At 37.5% G+C, this 21642-nt stretch overlaps 1 protein-coding gene across 1 annotated transcript; it reads right to left on the bottom strand.

The window, feature by feature from the left end:
• Positions 1-1577: 1577 nt before the first annotated feature.
• Positions 1578-2505, bottom strand: LOC118835312 (40S ribosomal protein S2-like). The gene has a single exon (XM_036742503.1). It carries the CDS (start codon positions 2485-2487, stop codon positions 1606-1608), a length of 882 nt encoding a protein of 293 aa, XP_036598398.1. The 5' UTR covers positions 2488-2505; the 3' UTR covers positions 1578-1605.
• Between the last annotated feature and the right edge of the window lie 19137 nt (positions 2506-21642).

Here is a 21642-nt window from a genome sequence, read left to right as displayed (position 1 = left end):
TTCATTTTGTTCTATTTACATTATTGTGTGCTAGTTTTCTTCTTTTTATTTACTTCACTCTGCATCAATTTATATGTCTTTCCATGTTTATCTGTATTCATCACAATTGTCATTTCTTATGGCATAGTATTCCATTATATTCATGTGCTAGAATGTATTTAGCCATTTCTCAATCAGCTGACAACTACCTTATTTCCAATCGTTCACTACCACAAAAGAAATGATACTATAAATAATTTGATGTATGTGGGAGCTTCTTGTCTTTCTGATCTGCTTAAGGCGTTTACCAAGAAGTGGGGTCTCAGGGTTAAAAAGGTATCATATTTTATTTATTTTTATGCATAATCCCAAATTGCTTCCTAGAGTTGCTAGACATATTCACAATTCTACCATCAGCAGGTTAATGCATTTGTTTTCCTGTATCCCTTCCAACATTAAATATTTGCATTCTTTGTCATCTTTACCAATTTACTAGGTGTGAGGTGAAACCTCAAAGTTATTTTGATTTTTGCTTTTTATTATTGGTCATGAAAAGCAATTCTTCATATAGTTATTAAAAGAGTTTCCTTCTTCCATTGAGAACTATTTGTTTATAGCCTTTGAACACATCGATTTTGGAATAATTGAGTCACTACTGTGGTGGAACTGAAGAGGGGCCCCTACAGTCAAACATTAAAACCTAAGTATGAACATTTCCCTCTGGTAATTGACTCACCAATGATGGGTTTTTTTTGGGCGGGGGTGGAAAGATGAACAGGAACTCAAAATAATTCAATTTTAGGTTGTTCTATAAAACTCATTGTCTTGTGCAGTGTTTCTGTCTTTTTATCTTATTGTCTCATGCTTAATTACTCTAGATTTGGTACATGTTGCCTTTTCAAAGGTTAAATTAGAAGGGAAATGCCAAAAATGCCTACTATCTTGCCACAATAAACTAAAAATGGATGTGTGACTTAATTATTACAGATCATACCATTAAAAATCCAGAAGAAAATCAAACTAGGTATTTTTCATTGCTGTATCTAGAGTACAAAAAGTTTTCCTTTTGGGGAGAGGAAGACTTTTTTTAAAAAAAGAAATTTTAATGAAATCTTTTATTTATATATCACCCATATTTCTCAATCTATCCCACCAAAGAGTCAACCCCTATATTTTTATTGATGTTGAGTCATTCAGTCATATCAGAATCTTTGTGACTCCATGGACCATGGCGTGTCAATGCTGTCCATGGGGTTCTCTTGGGAAAATTATTGAAGTGTGTTGCCATTTTCTTTTCCTGTAGATTTAAGCAAACAGATTTCAAGTGATTTGCTCAGCTAGTAAGTGTCTGAGGCTGGCTTTGAACTCAAGACTTCCTGATGCCAGACCTAGAGCTATATCCACTTAGCTACCTAACTGTCTTTGATTTATAACTAACAACAAAATGAAAAAAAAGTCAGTAAAGCTAATCAATATGCCAAAAATGTAGCATTCCCCACCCAAAATCACCTATCTGTGTACAAAAGAGGAGGAAGCTTAACATACTCCTGCCTTGAGGACAAGCTTTTTCATTATAATTTTTTTTTTTTTTTAGCAGGCATAGTTCAATTTGTTTATTAAAAACATCTATGTGGTTGCCACAGCAGCTGCCTGGGTCCTCTGGACAGACACTCGAGTGTGAGTCTTCACAAGATGGTCGGTGAATTCCTGATAGGGAGACTTAGTGAACACAGTCTCCTTCCACAGGTCTGGGGTTAGATAGCTGTATGTTTTGGAGATGGCATCAAAGGTAGCTTTAGCAAAGTTGCCCAGAGTGGCAGTACAGCCTCTTGCAGAAGTATAGCAGTCATCAATTCCAGCCATCATCAGGAGTTTCTTAGGCACAGGAGCTGAGACAATGCCAGTACCTCTAGGAGCGGGGATCAGGCGCACCAGAACCGATCCACATCGCCCAGTGACCTTGCAGGGCACTGTGTGAGGCTTGCCAATCTTGTTCCCCCAGTAGCCACGTCTCACAGGAACAATGGACAGCTTGGCCAGAATGATAGCACCACGAATAGCTGTGGCCACTTCCTTGGAGCACTTGACACCCAGACCAACATGGCCATTGTAGTCACCGATGGCCACAAAAGCCTTGAACCTAGTACGCTGTCCAGCTCTAGTTTGTTTCTGGACAGGCATGATCTTCAGAACCTCATCCTTCAATGAAGATCCCAGGAAGAAATCTATAATCTCAGACTCCTTGATCGGGAGCGAGAAAAGATAGATCTCTTCCAAAGACTTGATCTTCATGTCCTTAACTAGGCGGCCCAGCTTGGTGACAGGAACCCACTCCTTGTCTTCGGCCTTTCCTCCCCGGGCTCCGCGGCCCCGGCCTCGGCCTCGGCCACGGCCCCGGCCTCGACCTCGGCCCCCACTGCCGAAGCCACCGCGGAAGCCACCCCGACCTCCGACTCCGGGGCCCCCGGGGCCTCCCGCACCTCCTGCAGCACCGGTGTCGTCCGCCATTTGGTGTTCACTAGAAGTAGAAGCTTCATTATAATTTTGAAGCATTCTTTTTTATTTTGTTTTTGTTGTTATTTCTACTTATAGATTTGCAAAAATATTATAGAGAGTTAGGAAGAGAGACATTAGAACAATTATATTTCTACTTCTTCTTGTTTTATTTTGTGTCAATTCATACAAATCTTCCCATGCTTCTCTATATTTATCACACATAATATTCATGCTGTGTTACAGCACATACCACTATATTCATGTAGCACAATTTGTTTAGAAATTCTTCATTCAATGGACATCCATGTTATTTATAGCTTTTTACTACCAAAATATTGATATAAATATTTTTGCCCTCATTGTACCTCTCTTTTTATCATTGATCAGTTTGGAGCCCATGGCTAACTGGAAAAGCTCTGAGTCAAAGGGAATGGATATTTGGTCATTTTCTTCAAGTAATTCTAAATTGCTCTCCAGAATGATTAGATCAGTTCACAGTTGTACCAAAATGCATTATTGAAACCATCTTTGCACACCTCCCCCAACATTTAGAATTGATATCTTTGATAACCTTTGCCTCTTTTTCAGTTGTGTGGTAAAACCTAAGAGTGGTTCTGATTTTCATTTCTCTCGATATCATTGAACTAGAGAATTCTATCATCTTGTTGAGTACAATGTAAAATTCAATTTACGAGAAGTTTATTTATTATTTTAGCACACCTATATTAGGGGATGACTTTTTTCATCTTAGATATTGTATAGTTTGAGTCTCACATCCAAGATTTGCAAAGATATTTGATGTGAAGGATTGTTCCTAAATTGAATTATTTTCCTTCTTATCCTAGTTGTGTTTACTTTGTTTAGGTAAACTTTTTTTTTGATTTCACATTATCCAAATTATCTAAATATCATGTCATTCCTCCTTCCACTAATTCTAATGTCTTCCTTCTGTTAATTGCTTCCTATTCATCCTTTGTATAGCTTGTTTTGTACATATTTGTTTGTATGTAGTATCTCCCATTAGATTGTAAGCTCCTTGAGGACAAGGGCTATCTTTTGCCTCTTTTTGTATCCTGGGAGTTTAGCACAGTGCTTGACATATAGTAGGCACTTAATACTTGTTTATCAGTTGATTTATTTGTTTTATCATTTGAAATCAATTCTTAATCTCTTGTCCCTTTGAAACCCTTAATCCCTTTGAAATCACAGATTAATGCCTTTTTAGGTTAAGAATTCAATTCTTAATTATAGATGTGAATGGTATTTGATTTTATTGTCTAATAATTTAAAAAATAATGTACAAGTGATATGGCCTTTTAAGGTTTGTTGTACATATTCTACAAGTTTTTTATCTGAATGAAATTTGTGCCATGATGATTTCTAGTTTTCTCAATGTTGTTGTTGTTCTTCATTTGTTTTCATTTGTATCTGACTCTTCATGACACCTGTGGACTTGTGCCCATGGAGTTTTCTTGGCAAAGATGCTCTAATGATTTTCCATTTCCTTCTCTAGTGGTAATGAGGTTAAGAGCCTTGCCAAAGGTCAAAGAATTAGGAAATATCTGGGGATAGATTTGAACTCAAGTCTTCCAGGCTACAAACTCAGCACTCTATCCATTGTGCCACCAATATTTTCTATAAAATTAAAAGTTTTCCCAAGGCAATTTATTCTTTTATAATAATTATAATATAATATAGGTTATTGAATTCAACTATTTCTGATTCTTCTTTGTTTAGTCTCTCCTACTTAGTATCTAAAAAAAGAAACCATTTCCAAATAATTTGAATGATTATTGCATCATAATATAATTGGAGGTCTGGAAGTACTCTTCCTAGTTAGTTAATTCTCATATGAACAAACAGTTCTCAGAGGTGGAATAGCAAACTTTGGGCAGCCAAAGGATAATGATCCACCATCAATAGTAAGGGAAAACAACTTTTAAAAACTGCACACTGGTTTCATTTCACACCTGTGAGTGTGTTAGAGCTGGCTCATATCAGCTTCCAAGCCTATAGATAAACTTTCAGTGTAAGAATTTATGCCTCAGAAATTACCAAACACTACAAATCAGAGCTTGGTGTAGTGTGTGTGTGTGGGGGGTTTATTGTCTAGATGTAATAATGTGATCGAAAAATGTCAATAATTCAGAAATTCAGATTAAACTTAAAACTGTATCCTGCTTTGTGTGTGTGTGTGTGTGTGTGTGTGTGTGAAAGTGAGTTGTCAAATACTTACCAAAATGCTCCCACCCTTCTTTACACTCAGCAAATTGAAATAGACAACTGGAGACAAGGATAATCATTTCTTTTGGTAGGAGGGCTTGTGGAGACAAGGGCATACTAACTTGGACTGTGAATTTTTCCAATAGTGCTATAAAGCAATTTGGAAATATGTGAGGAAAGTGACTAAAATGTCCATTCTCTTTGTCTCAGAGATTCCACTGGTAAGCATAGACCAAAAGGAGGTGAGAGAGAGAGAGAGAGAGAGAGAGAGACAGAGACAGACAGACAGACAGAGAGAGAGTGAGAGAGAGAGAGAGAGAGAGAGAGAAGAAAGTCCCCTGCCAAAATATTTGTAGAAATACTTTGTAGTAAAAGATTGGAAACAAAGTAGGTGCTCATGGTTTCAGGAATGATTAACCAAATTGTGTTATGTGGATGAAATGGAATCCTTCTTTGCTATAAGAAGCAATATATAGATATAGATATAGATATAGATATAGATATATAGATATATATTATGAATACAGAAAAGCAGATTAAGGTTTACATAAACTGAGGTAAGGTAAGAAGAACCAGGAAAACAATCTAAACAGTAATAATCACAATGTATCTGCAAACAACAAATCAATAAAAACTGATGTTATCTCTAATGTTCCATATCCATTGACACCTAACTCTACAAGATGGAGTGGAAGCTACTGTTTTTAATACAACGTGGTAGATATTATGGGCAACACAACGTTTTGAGAAAAAATACTCCCTGCACTTGAGGCTTATGGTTTAGTAAGGGAATATGAGAGACAGAGTCACACAACTATAATAAAAAATAAATTTGAGGGCTTGAGAAGTTCAATCAAAGTGCTCATGTGAGGTACGAGACGTATTGGATGAGCCTAGGGAAATTTTCACGGGTGAGCTCTGTTTTAAAAGATCAGCAAAAATTCAATAGGTGGAATGTGCATTTGGTGGGGCAGGGCATTACTAAGTATAGGGAGAAGCATCGGCAAAGTAAGGGCATTTTTCACAGACTCGAATCTTCCCTTTAGCATTGAATCAGGTCACGGTCCTTATATGATAGGTGGGTAGTGATACAAGGATTTCTTTTTAAAAGCTTTAATTTAATTTCTTGTCATCTGGGAACTAGTTGGAATTTCCTCTGATTCTCACAGCCCTTTTTGAGATAAGAAATTAATGCCAGAAAGGAAGGAATAAGTCTATGAGATGAGATAAAGCTTCAAAGGGCAGCTCTGATGCATAGTAGGAAGCCAGGGCTAGTGATTTTGTGTGGAGGGAAGAAAAATAAATGGAGAAACTATGAAATATTATAAATAAGCTTTGGCTTCTAAAAAAGTAAAATTTGGGTAGAAATTTCCCATCTGTGTAGCCAGAGAGTGTTCTGAGTTGAAATCCACAAATCATTTGTCTGACAAAATTGTTCAGTTTTTTTTAAATTTATATATAATGTATATATATATATATATGTATATACATATATATGAATACATAAATTATAGGTGTCAAGTACCTCACACATAGCAACACAGGTATGTAACATCCTGAGGTACATCAGTGACCATTTCTGTTTATAAAGGTCTCCAGAAAGGGCGAGTCCAACATTTCTATCAGTCACACACAATCAACTAACCCTATTCCTCCTACCCCCAGCCATTCTTTTATCAAGCCATCCTCTCTCTCAAGAAATTGGTTGAGCCTCCCTCAAAATGATCTATTTTTCTATATTCTGGTGGCTTTCTTGGTTGTTGCTTTTTAATTTTTTTTTTCATGAGAGAAATATTTTAATGCGCAGTTCTGCCCAGCCTATGGAAATCCATTAAGGTTAACAGAAAACTTAACATATACTCTTTCATTTGATCTTCATAACCACTCTATGAGGTCAGTGACATTATGATGCCCATTTTACAAATGAGTAAACCAAAGCAGACGGTTTAAGTGACTTGTCCAAAGTAGCATAGCTAATATGTATCTACATCGAGATTTGAACTCAGGTTTTCCAGATTCTTGGTCTAACCAGACCCTAACCACTGTGCTACCTAGTTGCCATAGCAGATGGATGCGATCAATAACTATGTTTAACAAAACAAAGGATAACTTTAAGTTAAAATACAACTCATACCCAAAATATTAGCAGTGATAGAGTCCCAGAATAAAACACTAGAAATCAAGCATTTATCATTAGAATCTTTTTAAATATAGATTATAGACCCTACAAAACCCAAAAATTAAAAAAGAAAAGCTCCATTTTTTTACTTCCATGATCTTTTAAAAATTAATTCAACAAATCTTTCTTTAAGAACAGCTATTGTACTTTAGATGTTCTAGGAGAAGGGGTTGATTATAATGTCACCTCCTTATGAGGAGGAATTGTTTCATTCTTTGTACTCATATTCCTTGTGCTTAGCAGAATGCCTAGGATATCATAGACTCTTAATAAATGCATGTTGATGGATTTATTGATCCAAAGACATGTAAAATTTTGCTCATATCTACTTTTGAGAGATTTCCAGTATAACTGGGAAAATAAGATCTGCATGCCTAGAACAGTTATATAGTAATATAAGAATGACCACTTGATTACATGTCAGACAAGTTTTAGAGATGATTTTGAAAATACTATAGAGTAGAGAAGAAGGAGGGATCACTGTGAGCTGATCTAGGTAGGAGAGGCTTCATGATGGAGAAGGTAAGCCTTAATATGAAATATAGATGATGAGTTTCAGTCCCAGAAAAGAAATGATGCAACATATCCACTCTGACTAGAAGTGCAAATATCCCACACACTCTTAGACATGGTTGCTTTGTCCATTGGTTCCCCACAACTATGTTTGTGTTATAAAAGAAGGGATTGAATATCCCTTGGATGCTACCAAGAAAAAAATAAAACTACCATAAAAAGGAAAAAATTAAAATTAAATTAAAAATAATAGATAGGATTTGTAAAGGCTATGACTGTTAGTTGGAAGAGATGGAACAAAAGAGTAGAGATAGACAGGAGTGTGAAATGTTTGGGGACAGAATATGGAACCTTGTCTGTCTACCAGGGGGTTCCTAAAATCTGTTTAGGCAATTGATGGCAACAAGGAATTATTGCATCAAGTTAACATGCATCTTGCAAAGTGCATCAACCTTTGCATCACAAATGACGGAATTCACATTGAAGATGTTATTTGTTAATATTCCGATTAAATAACAATTTCATTCATTTCATTTCTTGAAAATATGCATTTTTGCCTATGTGTACAGACTTTAGGAACACCCTGTATAATGGAAGTTTCATTGTTTTAAATTATTGGCAAAAACAAAACAAAAAACCTTAAGTATATGGATTGTAGATGGTATGTAGAGATCCATGAAAACTGGGAAGTTTTGTGTGACAAGTTATAAAGAGCTAAATAACCATTTTGATATGCTAAAGTTCTCCATGGCTCAGCATGGTATTGTGGCAACCCTGTTTGTCAAGGCTTTGACCATGGAACACAAGCTCTTGCAATTTATACAAAGCTAGAAAGGCATTTATTGTCCAGTGGCCAGCCTTAAGTTCAGAGATACTGAGCATCTGGTCTCTAGATGGTGAATTTTTGGTCATAGCAATTCATGAAATTGTATAATTAGAGTAGGTATACACAGAAGAAAGTGCAGCTCTTTGATAGCATTGATATACAAGCTCTGAATAAGCACGTCATCCATCTGTTACATAAACAAACTATTGGTCTGGTAAAAGAATGGTCAGCAGCAGGAAAATCAAGAGATTTACTCATTGTGTTTGGATATTAGCTAACAAAGTTCTATGTTACTTTGAATCTCCACTGCTAAGCAAGGCCCAGGAGTTTGTGATCTAATATTCATATGCTTCTTACCCTTCCTGTCAAGGATACTGCAGTATAAAAGTTGCTGAGAAAACATAGCTGAAAAGAAGTTCAGATAATGGAAGTTGTTTTTATTTTTATAAAACCCTGAAAATACCTCATTTATCATTTAACCCCTATGTTCAGAAATGTTTGATGAGTCTTCATTATTTATTAGATAAAATCTCCTAGTATTTAGAGACTTCCAAACACTATCCCTACCCCTTCTACTCAATATGATTTCCCAATACTTTAAATAAATGAAACTTCCATTCTAGATAGGCAAAGTTCCTCACTTCCCCACCCAAATATCTCACACACCTGTCTATCTCTACTCTTTTGCTACATCTCTTCCAACTAACAGTGACACTGTTTTCTGATCTAGACTGTCTTTACAAATCCTACCTGTCCTTTTAATTTATTTTATTTTTAATTCTTTCTTTCGGTAGTAGGTTTATTTTTTCCCACTTGGTAGATGATCCAAACTCCATTTATTCCCTTCTTCTTTTTTATTTTTATTTTTTTATCTTTAGTTTACAACACATGGTTCTACATAATTTTGATTTCCAGATTTTCTCCCCTCCCCCCTCCCTCCCCAAGACAGCATGGAATCTCATATAACTACCATGTATAACTTCGCATTGAATTAATTTATACACTAGTCAAGTTGTGGAGAAGAATTATGACCAATGGAATGAATCATGAGAAAGAAGAAACAGAACCAAAAAAAACACCAAAAAAACCAAAAACCAAAAACAAAAACAAAAGAGGAAGAAAAAAGGCAAGCATGTAGTGTGCCTCAATCTGCATTCGAACTTCACAGTTCTTTCTCTGGATGTAGATAACATTCTCCATCGCGAGTCCCTTGGAGTTGCCCTTGTACCTTGTGTTGCTGAGAAGAGCAAAGTCTGTCAGGGTTGGTCCTCATGGAATCCATATATCTGTGGCTGTGTACAATGTTCTCCTGGCTCTGCTCCGCTCACTCAGCATTATGTCATGTAGGTTTTTCCAGGTTGTTACGAAGTCCGTATCATCCCCATTTCTTATGGCACAATAGTATTCCATTACCTTCATATACCACAGCTTGTTCAGCCATTCCCCAATTTGATGGGCATCCCTTTAATTTCCAATTCTTGGCTACCACCAAAAGAGCTGCTATAAATATCATTCCCTTCTTTTATAACACAAATATAATTGTGTGAACCATTTGACAAAGAAACCATGTCTGAGAGTATGTGAATATTTTCACTTCTAGTCAGAGTGGATATGCTGTATCATCTCTTCTGGGACTGAAAGCATATTATATAATTAGCATAGTATAGTACCATATAGTCCCCCAAATTTTCTAAGTTTGGGCAGATACTGTTCTTTTGAATTTTTGAACTCTGTTAGGAAATTTTTGCTCAACATTCCTATATTTCTGAAAGCCTTAATAGTTTGCTTCTCAACTTTCCCTTTCTCAAATAAGTAACTATAGTTTCTTTTTATGCATTTCAATATACTACTTTTCAGCATTGGAGAAGCAGTGTAAAAAACGTTGGATTAGGAATTGGGAATTTTTGTTGTTCAGTCATTTGAGTTGTGTCCCACTCTTCATGACCCCATTTGGGATTTTCTTGGCAAAGATACTAGATTGTTTTTGCTATTTCCTTCTCCAATTCATTTTACGGATGAGGAAACTGAGGCAAACATGATTAAGTGATTTGCCCAGGGTCACACAGCTAGTAAGTATCTGAAGCCATATTTGAATTCAGGAAGATCAGTCTTCCTGATTTCCGGACCCATGCTCTATCCACTGCACCACCTAGCTACACTGGGAAATTAGGATTCTAGTATTGATTTACTCATTAGCAAACTGTGTGACCACAGGCAGATCACTTCCCCTTTGCGGGCATCAATTTGTGCATCTGTGAAATGATGTGGTATGACAGGATGACACCTAAGATACCATCCTGTTCTAGCAGTCTTTTTATATCCATTACTATCCCAGGTAGCATGTAGTGGATTTACGAGATGTGCTGTTGAACTGTCCATTGATAGACATTACAGAAGAGTGGGGACAGTGATGGTGTACCATGCAAATGAGATAATGAATGTAAAGTACTTAACAAACCTTAAAGATCTATATGTCAACTCCTCTTATTATTAATTATTACAATTGCTATTATTAACTTACTGTCACCAGTTCTCCAGGCTGATGATGACTCCACTCACTGAGCCTTCTCCTGTTGATCTCAAGCAATGTTATAGAGAAATGCAAGGGTGCGCTAGTAAATGTTTAACAATCAGACTCTCTGGCGAAAAATATATGCAAATGTACTTTTAAGTTTAATCTACAGAATTAACACCTTCCTAAGTCTAGAAAATCAATAGAATAATAAATCCAGCCCAGATTCATATCAAGTGCCAATTTCTGAGGTTTAAACCTTTACATTGAAAATTAAACAATTGCTCTGTTGGGTCCAGCAAAGCACTAGGCAGCTACCTTTCAGCACTTGGGGAGATAGGAACATGGAAAATGCCATGCTGGATCAAACCTGAGACCTGTTCTAATGTTGTGACCCTAAGATTGGCACTAGAGGCAAAATTGCAGAAAATCAGGGTTCGCTTCAAAAGGAAATCATGGACTCACTTTGTGTACTGTAAATATAGTGTGGAAGATAGAGGGCTGCTCCTAGAAGAGGGATGCCTATGCTCAAATCCCACTGCTCCAATAGTTGTGTGACCTGGTGTACATCTCTTAACCTTTCAGTCTCAGGTTCCTTACCTGTAATATAAGGTTAATGATACCTAACTCATGAAATTATTTTGAGGATAAAATTCCAGATTTCTATAGTATATTACATGTATCAAAGCTCTATACAAATGAGCTATTTTTACTATTGTTTGTTTTTTTTTTCAAATTAAGTCAATAACCATTCGTTAAGCATGCCCTATGTGCCAGGTGGGTTGCAAGGTGGTGCAGTGGATAGAACACTGGGTTTAGAATTAGGAAGACCCACCTTCCTGAGCTCAAATCTGGCCTCAGGCACTTATGTGACCCTGGACAAGGCACTCAACCCTATTTCCCTCATTCCCTCATCTGGGGAAGGAAATGGCAAACCACTCCAATATTTTTGCCTCAAAATCCTCTAATGGGGTCACAAAGAGCCAGACATGACTGAAATGACTCAACAAAAGAGTTTACTGAATAGGAAGGTGAATCGGTCAGATCACAGCTGAGTGGAGGATGGGTTGGAATGGAGAGATACTAGAGGTAGAGAGACATAGCAGCAGGCTATTGTAATAGTCCAAGTGTGAGGTGATGAGGGCCCACATTAGATCAAATATTTCTATACCATTATAGAAGGAGAAGGAGAAGGAGAAGGAGAAGGAGAAGGAGAAGGAGAAGGAGAAGGAGAAGGAGAAGGAGAAGGAGAAGGAGAAGGAGAAGGAGAAGGAGGAGAACAACAACAACAACATGAAATGAGGTAACCTTGTAAAAGTAAGGATTATCTCCCTTAGAGAAGGAAACATAAACTAAATGAAAATTGCATAATTCTATCACCTCAGGGTCATCCATTACCACAAGCCCATCTATCCTAAGAAGTGGTCCTAACCCTTTTATTATTCTCCTTTTCCTGTCAATATATCTTTTAAAAAAAAACACGGCATGCAAAATGCTACTTGAGATTTGAGGGTGTGAGTGAAGAGGACAATGGTAGCATTGGAATTGACTTTTAAAAGATGGCTCAGAATTGAGTAGGTTTGAGGTGGGGAGGAAAAGTTGGGGTTTTTTGGGTTGTATTTATACAAGGGTATTCCAGGCATAGGGACTGGGCAGGAAGAGCAATTTGTCAATAGTCCAAAGAATACATCAGATGGCAGAGAATTTGAAATTGGCAAGAAAGGCCATAAGAAGGTATTGCTATTGACCAAAAACACGCCAATGAGGGCTTATATTAGGATGGTGACAGTCGAAGAACAAGGAGTTGCATAGATAGAAGTAGTTTACTCACCAACAAGCTCCCTAAAGTAATGAATTTGCAGGTTTCCTACTGATATTCCTTGCTCCATCCCTGCCCCAGACTATTTAAAAAAACAAAATGGAAATAGAGGGAAGGCAGTAGATTTAGAACTGAAAAGACTTCATAGTTGATTGGGTCCACAGTAATAACCCAGGAAGGACTATACTTCTGGGTCTGATTCTGGCTCTTTGTTTTCTGCCACTGCTTACTAATTGGGGAATGCATATTCCCTGATCTGTACATCTCCAAAGGACATTGTATACTTTTACAGTAAAGGGCTAGCTGTAGGCCCTGCTACTTTTTGCCCTTTGGGCTGATTTCTGTATGTACGCTTAGTACCTGTTACTTTTATATAGGCCTTATATCACTGCTTTAGTTCTCTTATATTCTGAATTAGATAATAGATTATGAATTATAGAACACACTAATATACAAAAGATAACTACTCAGAAAATGTGGGTATCTCTTGATCCCTAAATGCCTGGGTCTACATGGCACCTAGAAGCAGGTAGAGAGTTAATTCCTCCTCAGTTGGAAGTTAATAACTACATCCTTTCAACCTCCCAAGGCACTATCTTCTGGTGTCCATTATTGCTAAAGCAGCAGAACTGGTTTAAGGAATTTCCCAGTGGTGGCCTCCTTAAAAGCAAGGTCCATTGAACGACTGAAAAAAGTAAGGCAATGGTGACCAATTTTAGGGAAACTTCTATAATTAGCTTCTTACCCTGACAAGCCTTATTTCACATTTAGTGCCCTGCTTCTTATTTTAATAATCTTGTGAAATTTAGGGATGTTTAAAATTCCTCACCTTATTGATAATTAATTGAGATAATTTCCCCAAATATAAATGTCCTACTTTCTCTTTTGTCTTATCTAAGGTGGGGACAGGGAGGAAAGGAAGCATTTCTTTTAATAGGAAAAAGATGATGATGAACTGATCCTTCCCCAGTGCTGCCATGTTCCTTTGAGTAAACATGAATCAGCTCCGGTAAATGCTGAGCATAAGGGTCTCACCCTCACAGGGTGAAGAAAAGAAGCAGCTCACCTAGTTCATTTAATCCTAGACTCAAATATCAAAGTGTATGTCATCACTATAAGTGGTTCTTCTATTGCCAAAATTGTATTGTTTGGGTTATAATTTTATTGAACTGCTTCTGACATATTCTATTCAGTTATCTGTCCCTAATGCTTTCTTCACACTAAGGCAGTTTCCAAAAAAAAAAAAAAAAAACCAAAGAAAAACAAAAAGATAAGAAAGTCTAAAACAGGCACATTAAATATCCAAAGAAAAAGGAATATAATTCTATTTCAAAGGCTAAAATATATTAAGAGGATTGCCAGCAGCATCAATGATTACCTTATGTTTACAGAAACAAGATATGACAAGTTTTTTTTTTGTTTTTGTTGTTGTTTGTTTGGTTTGGTTTGGTTTGGTTTTAGTCAAAGCCTAAAGGTTTTATCTCTGACTCCTGTCTTTGAACTTCCTTTAATTTCTTAATTTATTTTCATTCAGTAAACATTTATTAAGCACCGTACTATGTGCTAATCACTATGTTAGGCACTGAAGAGAAAGAAAACTTCTATTTCTTTACCTTTCCCTCATCATATTTCTCTAAGGATGGCCTCAATTGTTCTTTAGTGTTTCATTTCCCTTTTCAGGTATTTGCTTCCTTATGCTCATAGAAACCATCTGTTCCAACACTCTCTTATGAGTCATTAGCAACCTCTTCCACTCAGGACTGGGACAAAAAGATCAGAAGATATGCATTTTTCTTCTCTCTGTAAATAAATGCTATGTTTCACTGAGCTGATCAGTAAGAAATTTGAGTGACACCTAGTTTATATATCATTTTCAAGATCACTTTGTTCTGTAGTTATTCCTCTATGTACCTAGAGTCATAGGCTTCAGAGAATTAAAAACAGAAAGACATATGATTCTTTCTCCTTAGTGGAAAATGGATATATTTGTTAGAATTATTAAATAGCCTAGAGCTTCACAAAGTAATATGTACCCAAGGAAGAATATGAAGAAGGGAGAAATAGGTGATCAAATCAAGAAGCCACATCTGAAACCTTTCGATATCTAGCATTTTAATGAGATCATTAAAGGGGTTTATAGTTTATGGTATTTTTCGAGGGTGGACATGGAAGTATATATAAAGCAGGGGTATGAGAAAGGAGCTATTCCTTCATTCTGAATTTTTGTTGCAGAATAAAAAATGTACTGGGCCAGTCGAGAAAGATCATTTTTACATTGTTGAATAATAAACATGCTTTTAATGATGAAAGAGTTGAGGGTCCAGGGTATTTGAAAGTCAAATTTCTCTTTCTGTCATTCAATTTTATTTTCAGGATCAAATGTGTTCATATACCTCAAGGCAGAACCTAGGCATGGGAGTAGAGGAGAGGAAGAATGGCAAGGACAAAGAAAGGCTTTGTATGGGAATCTCAAGAGGAACAAAACAAGTGGGACAGCTATGCCAAAGGAAGTACTAACAAACTGTAATCCAGTTAGTTGTAGTTCTTTGTTCTGTCAAAGTAGTTCTTATGGGTTAGATGATTTGGCAGGAAGAAAATATTTTCAGTAAAAGACTGGCTGAAGGAAAACAGACAGGAGATCATGAATATCCACTTAAAAAATCAGAGTGGTAGGTAATTCAACTGGGACAAAACTAATGGAAATGCCGTGAAACTGGCAAGATACTTTTCCTCTCTTATCCCCTATTTATGAAGGTCTTGACCTTCTGGTTTCAAGGCCTAAACCAGGCATTATCTATTATGGACAGTGAATGATAATTCACCCTTCTCATGTAAATTCAGGATGCATTTTCATTATTTTAAAGGATAAATGATACTAATAAGATTCAGGGTTTTTATTCCCCTTTAGGCAAATATATTTTAAATCCAGTCAAAGGAGCAACTTGCTTTGAGATCTGAAGGTCTTTAGTTCAAGTCCCAGGAGAAGAGAGAATTGTTTCCTCTTTTAAGCTGAAAATTGTGGCTGGAAAATAGTACAGTCCTCAAACCAAATACTGTGGGATCATGGACTGATATTTGAATACTCTGTCTTTTTTTTCATCATAAAGCTTGTCTGAGTCAGAATTTAAAACAACTATAGAATATTTGGTCCAATTTAATACATAGAAATTTTATAAGAATAAGGTCCTACACTTGATGTCACCAAAATTAACTTTTTACGCATAGAATCAGGGCAGTTATGGCTATTCAACAGTTAATTTGAAAAATAAAAGATCTAGGCTTTAGTGGACTACAAGGCAGGCAAATAAAAAGCTAACACTATCTTTGGTGTGTTAAAGGATCATAGGGTCTAACAAAAAGTTAGTGATGGTCTTATAGGATTCTTCCCTGGTCAGAAAATAACTGGATGATGGCATTTGGTTCTGGCTCTCACCTTTTAGCGATAGTTTGATAAATTGGAGTGTATTCAGAAGTAGGTAACAGGATTGTGAGAAGACCTGAAGGCTATGTCATAAAATGATTGGTTGAAGACTAGGGATGTATATCCTGGAGAAGAGAAGACTTATGAGTCACATGATAGCTGTCTTAAAGGATTTAAAGTGTAATCAAGTCACAGAAGGTTTAGATTTGTTCTGCATATTCTTGGAGGACATAACTATGGACATTGGGGATGGAGTAGGAGGCGGATGTTGCAGAAGATTTCAGCTCAGTCATAAGGAAGATTTTTCCTTCTGCTGAAGCTGTGCAGAAACAGAATGAGTTGCTGAGATCATGGCTTCTCCCATCACTAGAGGTCTTCAAAGAGAACCTAGAGGATCACTTTCTGGGGTTCTTTCTCAGGAACAGGTTGAATTTGAAAGACCCTCCAACTAGGAGATTCTCCTGTGCTGTAATTCTATAAAATTGTTAAGTAGGAAGCCTTTGAGTAAAGCTTAACACAGAAATCAGAGGTAGAAATATCTTCTTAGAGCCCCATACTAAATCTGAAGGAGTTACCCATTTATCCATTTCTAAGCTGCCTTCCTGGATAGGAAGGGTATATGATAATAGATTTAGAGCTATAAGAACCTCATAGCCCTTCTAGTCCAATTTCCTTATTTTACTAAGAGGAAATTGAAGGTCCAGCATCATTAGGTACAATTACTTAAGGTCACAGAGATAGTACCAGAGGACTAATCCATCCCTTGAGCCAATAAGGTGTGGTAACACTGTACTATGCTGCATTGCCAACTGAATTGGTTATGATACAATGGGGGGAAATGATTTTAAAAATTCTAAAGTCAAGATTTGTGTTCAAATCTTGTGTCTGGCTGTGTGACCTTGGACAAGTTCAATTACCTTCCGTGATTCTCAAAATTTTTATTCTATAAAATAAATGGGTTGGATTAGATGGTCTCTGAGGAACATTTAAGATCAAGATCTATGATCCGATAAACCTACAGGCAGTTGGTGGTACAATGGATAAAGTGCTGGGTCTGGAATGAGGAAGAGTGAGTCAAATTTGACTTCAGACACTAGTTGTATGACCTTAGACAAGTCACTTAACTTGGATTTGCCTCAGTTTCCTCAACTATAAAATGGGGACAATAATAGCACCTACATCACTGAGCCACTTTGAGGATTAAATGAGATGATAGTTGTAAAAAGTGCCTGCACATAGTAGGCACTATATAAATGTTTATTCTCTTCTCTTCAGCCAGAAATTTATGTGAAAAAGGAACCTTAGACTAGTGCCACCAAAAAGCCATCAGGTACCTTGGGGCTTCTGTGAGCAAGTAATGGATCGAGAGTTGTTCTCACTAGCAATACTTGTGAAGCAGAATGTTTCAAAACGTATTTGGGGAGCGATGAGTAGGGAGAAGTGTCAGTCTCTGACCGTTCCTGACAAGGAGAGACATGATAGGGCCTATAAAGGTCTGTGGGAAGAAAGCAGGAGATGGAGATCTTCAGCTGGGAGACAGAGCAACAATGGAGAACACCACCATCAGGCTTGGATTAGAGAATTACCCTGGCTATAGGACTGACCCTTGTAAAAACTCCAAGGCTATTATAAATACCAAATTAACTACAGAGGACCTATGAAGGAAGACTCTATCTGTATCCAGAGAAAGAGCTGGTAAAAAGAAGTATGTATAGAACACGCACACGCACACACACACACACACACACACACAGACACTTGTGTCTAATGATAGCCATCTCTATGGTGGGGGTGAAAAAGAAAGAGAATTATCTGATACTATATTAGCAAGTCGTACATAATAGATTTGCAGTTTCATGTGCTTTATACTATGTTGTGGAAATGCTTGGTTTATTCCATAAATTAAAAATTAAATAAATAAAAAAATTAAATAAAAAAAAATAAAAGTTCCAAGGCAGGCTAACTTTGGTTTTGACATCTTGCCATCTCCTTTTGCAGAACTGCCATCTCCACAGCTGCCTCATCTCCATTACCACCTAAAGTACCAATATTTTTAACTTTTATTGAGGTATTAGCAGGGAAGAGCTGATAAGGCTTAAAGTATCAGCCTCATGTGACTCTCAGTGACTAAAACAGGATTTAAGCCCATATAAATGATTCTCTAATAGGATAATTCTAGGCTGCTAAGGGAAATATTTTTTTGGGTCAGTGTCCTTAAGGATGATCTTGAAATAATACCAAACACTGGCATTCTGGAGCCAGAGGGTAAAGAAGACCTCTGGAAGAGACAAGATGGTGCCACTGAAGAGTGCTTCTGGGGGAGAGAGCAAGAATGAACAACCTGGGGACCAGGTAAGCCTTTAGTGCCCACGTATAGTGAGTGCATGTCACCTTCATCATGACATCTGTGGTTAGGTTCGATGTTAGGAAAAAAAAGGTCCAGTCTTCCATAGAGTCCAGTCTGTATTGTCTTCCCTCCTGCTCACAGTACAATTACACAATAGAGCTTATCCTCTTAACCCCAAAAAACAGAAAGAGGTGAAAGATAAGAGAAGGTATGGTTAAGAGATAAGGCAACAGAGAAAAGCTCAGTAATCATCTCCCCAAATCCCAGGATGCAGAAAAAACAGTGTTCTGTCCTGGCCCTCTGTGTAAATGTATGTGTGTATGTACATATGTGTATAGGCATGTGTACATATGTTTGCATGTGTGTGCATGTATGTGTGTGTTTTGCAAGGAAAGGTGGTATGCATACCAATGTTGCAAGGCCCAGAACTACAAGGCTGGGTCAGAGTATCACAGTGGAAGAATCATCCCCTGATAAATGCCAGTTCCCTGTGGGGAAATCAGACTTTATTATACCACCCTGGTTATTATTCACATAAGCATCTACTTCTTAGGTCATTATGCCTGATTATAAAACTACACTAACAGGCAAAGCTTCAATACTATGTGAAGCCTAAAGAAGGCAGTAACAAATCATTCTGCATGAAGGTAGGTTTGATCTCATATTCACAACCCCAGGGCTGTCCTATGGTTCTTCCTTTCACTGTCTTCTTTCCACTCCTTCCATCAAACCCAACCATGTGACAAGTATGCTAAGGCTACACAGCAGTATTCAGGGTTCCTAATGATTTTATTTATTTATTCATTCATTTATTTATTGGAAATAATAATGAGTAGCTAAGTCTTTGATCGTTTAAGTCATCATGTTCAAGGAAAACACAGGCTCATAAATGTTGCTGTTAGTCTTCTGTTTTCAAAGTGGACCAATGATATCACAAGGTGATGTTTTAACTTTCACATGAACTGGACTTAAGAGAGGCAGAGTTGCATAAAACAATCAGCCTCCCTCTCTCTTCTGGAGTCATCAAAATCCAGCAGCAAGATAAGCACTAAAATGACTGGAAATAGTCTGAGATTCAGTGGACAACCTTTTTGTCTATGATGCTGACTAAATTCTAAGCATTTCAGTGAGCTTCAGCTGCCTTCATGGCCTTTGGAACAAACTGTTCTCATCTGTTGATTCCGCCAGGAGAAGTCTTCACATGCTTGGGGTGGGGCAGATATTCCCCTAATTCATCAATGGGTTTGAGGTCTGTCAGTTACCCTCATCCTGGCTTAGACTGTCTGCCAAGTTGGTTTTACCTGGGTGTTGTGGCTACACAGGCTACAACTTCTTGTAGCCACAAGTGAGAGTTTAGTTCATAAATATTGACCTGGGAGGGACCTCCAAGGCCTTCTAGTCCAACCCCCTCATTGTCCAGCTGAGGAAACACAGGCTTATGGAGAGTCAATGACTTGCCCAAGGTCACAGAGGAAGTGAGAGTCATAAGCAAGATTTCAACTCAGGTCCTCTGATTCTGGAACAACTGCTCTGTATCACATGTCCACTACTGACAGGTAAACAGAAACATAAACACCAAGAGCTTACACGAAGCAGTAGAGGCACAGACTGGAGTGAAGTCCTTCAGTCAGCTAATGCAACCACTAATCCTCACACATTTAAAAGGAACTTCTCAGTACCCAAAGCTTCCAAAGCTAAAAATCCCCTATCTAATCCAAAGATCTGAGAATCCATGCTGGAGCCCCAGATGAATGATGAAATTGGGTCACTGATGGGGGCCTTTCTTTTGCAACAGGTGATAACAGGGCATTGATGCGGCTAGTTTTAGGTAACTTGAATGAGTTGATACACAAAATTTTTCACTCAAGATGCACAAAACACCACAGCGTTTGTTTCTTTTCTACTTAGAAAGTAGCTATTTTCATGTGAATTTGTCAAACATATCAGAAACTGGTTGTCTGCAGAAGGCTAATACATGTTGATGTCTAAAGAAAGGCACCAGATGATGTATACAAATACCCAAATAGTAAATTATGAGATCTTCTTGAAAGGCCTATATTACAAAGTGGAACTGAATCTATTTCCCACCACCCAGAGAGAGGAGAGGAGGACCACAAAGGAGAGCTACAACATGATAAGTAAAAATGTAAGAAGGGTGAAGCTAAGGGAGTAGAAGTGGGGAGGGAGAAGTGTGGCCCCCACCTTCACTCTTATGCTGTCATCTCCTTTACTGTCACCTATTCCAGGAGAGTAAGGCTGAGAACCTCAATAAGTATAAAGAGCAGTATGAATTTAGTGATGATTTAGATTGTGTTTCTGCTACATGCTGGACTCCCTTTTAGAAAAGAAAGCAAGGAGAATTGAGAAATGCTTCTCTGTACACTTCAGGTTATCAGTTAATGAAATCTTTAAATTTTTTTAAGTAGAAAAAAAGACTTCAATTGGATGGGGGTGGGGAGGTGGAGAGAAGGAGGTATGAAGGGGGAGGGATAAAACAATCCTTGTGAGAAGGCAAGAGAATAGAAGAATGTAGGTGAAGGGAGGAAAAAAGACAACTATAAGAGTTAGAACTTTAAAAAAAGAGATATTCATTCTGAAGAAAAGATAGCTAGATACGCTGAGGAGAAAACCCTGGCTTGTGCTCCATGGAATTACTATATTTGTTTTCTCACTGTTGTTGTTCAGTCATATCCGACTGTTTGTGACCCCATTTGGCTTGGCCAAGATACTACAGTGCTTTGCCATTTTCTTCTCCAGCTCCTTTTACAGATGAGGAAACTGAAGCAAACAAGGTTTGCTTACCTGGGGTCACATAGCTAATAAATAAATGCCTGAGGTTGGGTTTGAACTCAGGAAAGAGTCTTCCTGACTCCTGACCCAACACTCCATACACTGCACCTCTTTTGCCATTAGAGGTATCTAAGTGGTTCAAAAGATAAAGAGCTGAGCCAGGAGTCTAGAAGACCCAAACACAAATCAAGCATTAGACACTTATTTGCTGTGTGACTCTGGGTGAGTCATTTAACCTTTGTCTGCCTCAGTTTCCTCAAATGTAAAATAGGGATAATAGTAACATCTACCTCCCAGGAATTTTGTGAGGATCAAATGAGGTAATATTTGTCAGCACTTGATTGTCTGAACAAGTAGTACCTATCACCATCTCTTGACAGACTATCCATGAGCAACTGGTCCCATGGCCTTTTGTTCTGTGACTTCCTTCCATAGGGAGGCAATGCAGAATACTGGAAAGAATGCTTAACTAGGAGTAAGAAGACTCAGGTTGTATGTCTATTTCTGTTACCAACTTGTTGTGGGATCTGGGACAAT

Source organism: Trichosurus vulpecula, chromosome 2, assembly GCF_011100635.1.
Source record: "Trichosurus vulpecula isolate mTriVul1 chromosome 2, mTriVul1.pri, whole genome shotgun sequence".
NCBI classification, from domain to species: Eukaryota; Metazoa; Chordata; class Mammalia; order Diprotodontia; family Phalangeridae; genus Trichosurus; species Trichosurus vulpecula.
This window is presented reverse-complemented; position numbering and strand designations above follow the sequence as displayed.

What these genes read in the sequence shown, in the direction of transcription:
- LOC118835312 (XM_036742503.1), bottom strand. Translation starts at nt 2,487, where the DNA reads ATGGCGGACGACACCGGTGCTGCAGGAGGTGCGGGAGGCCCCGGGGGC.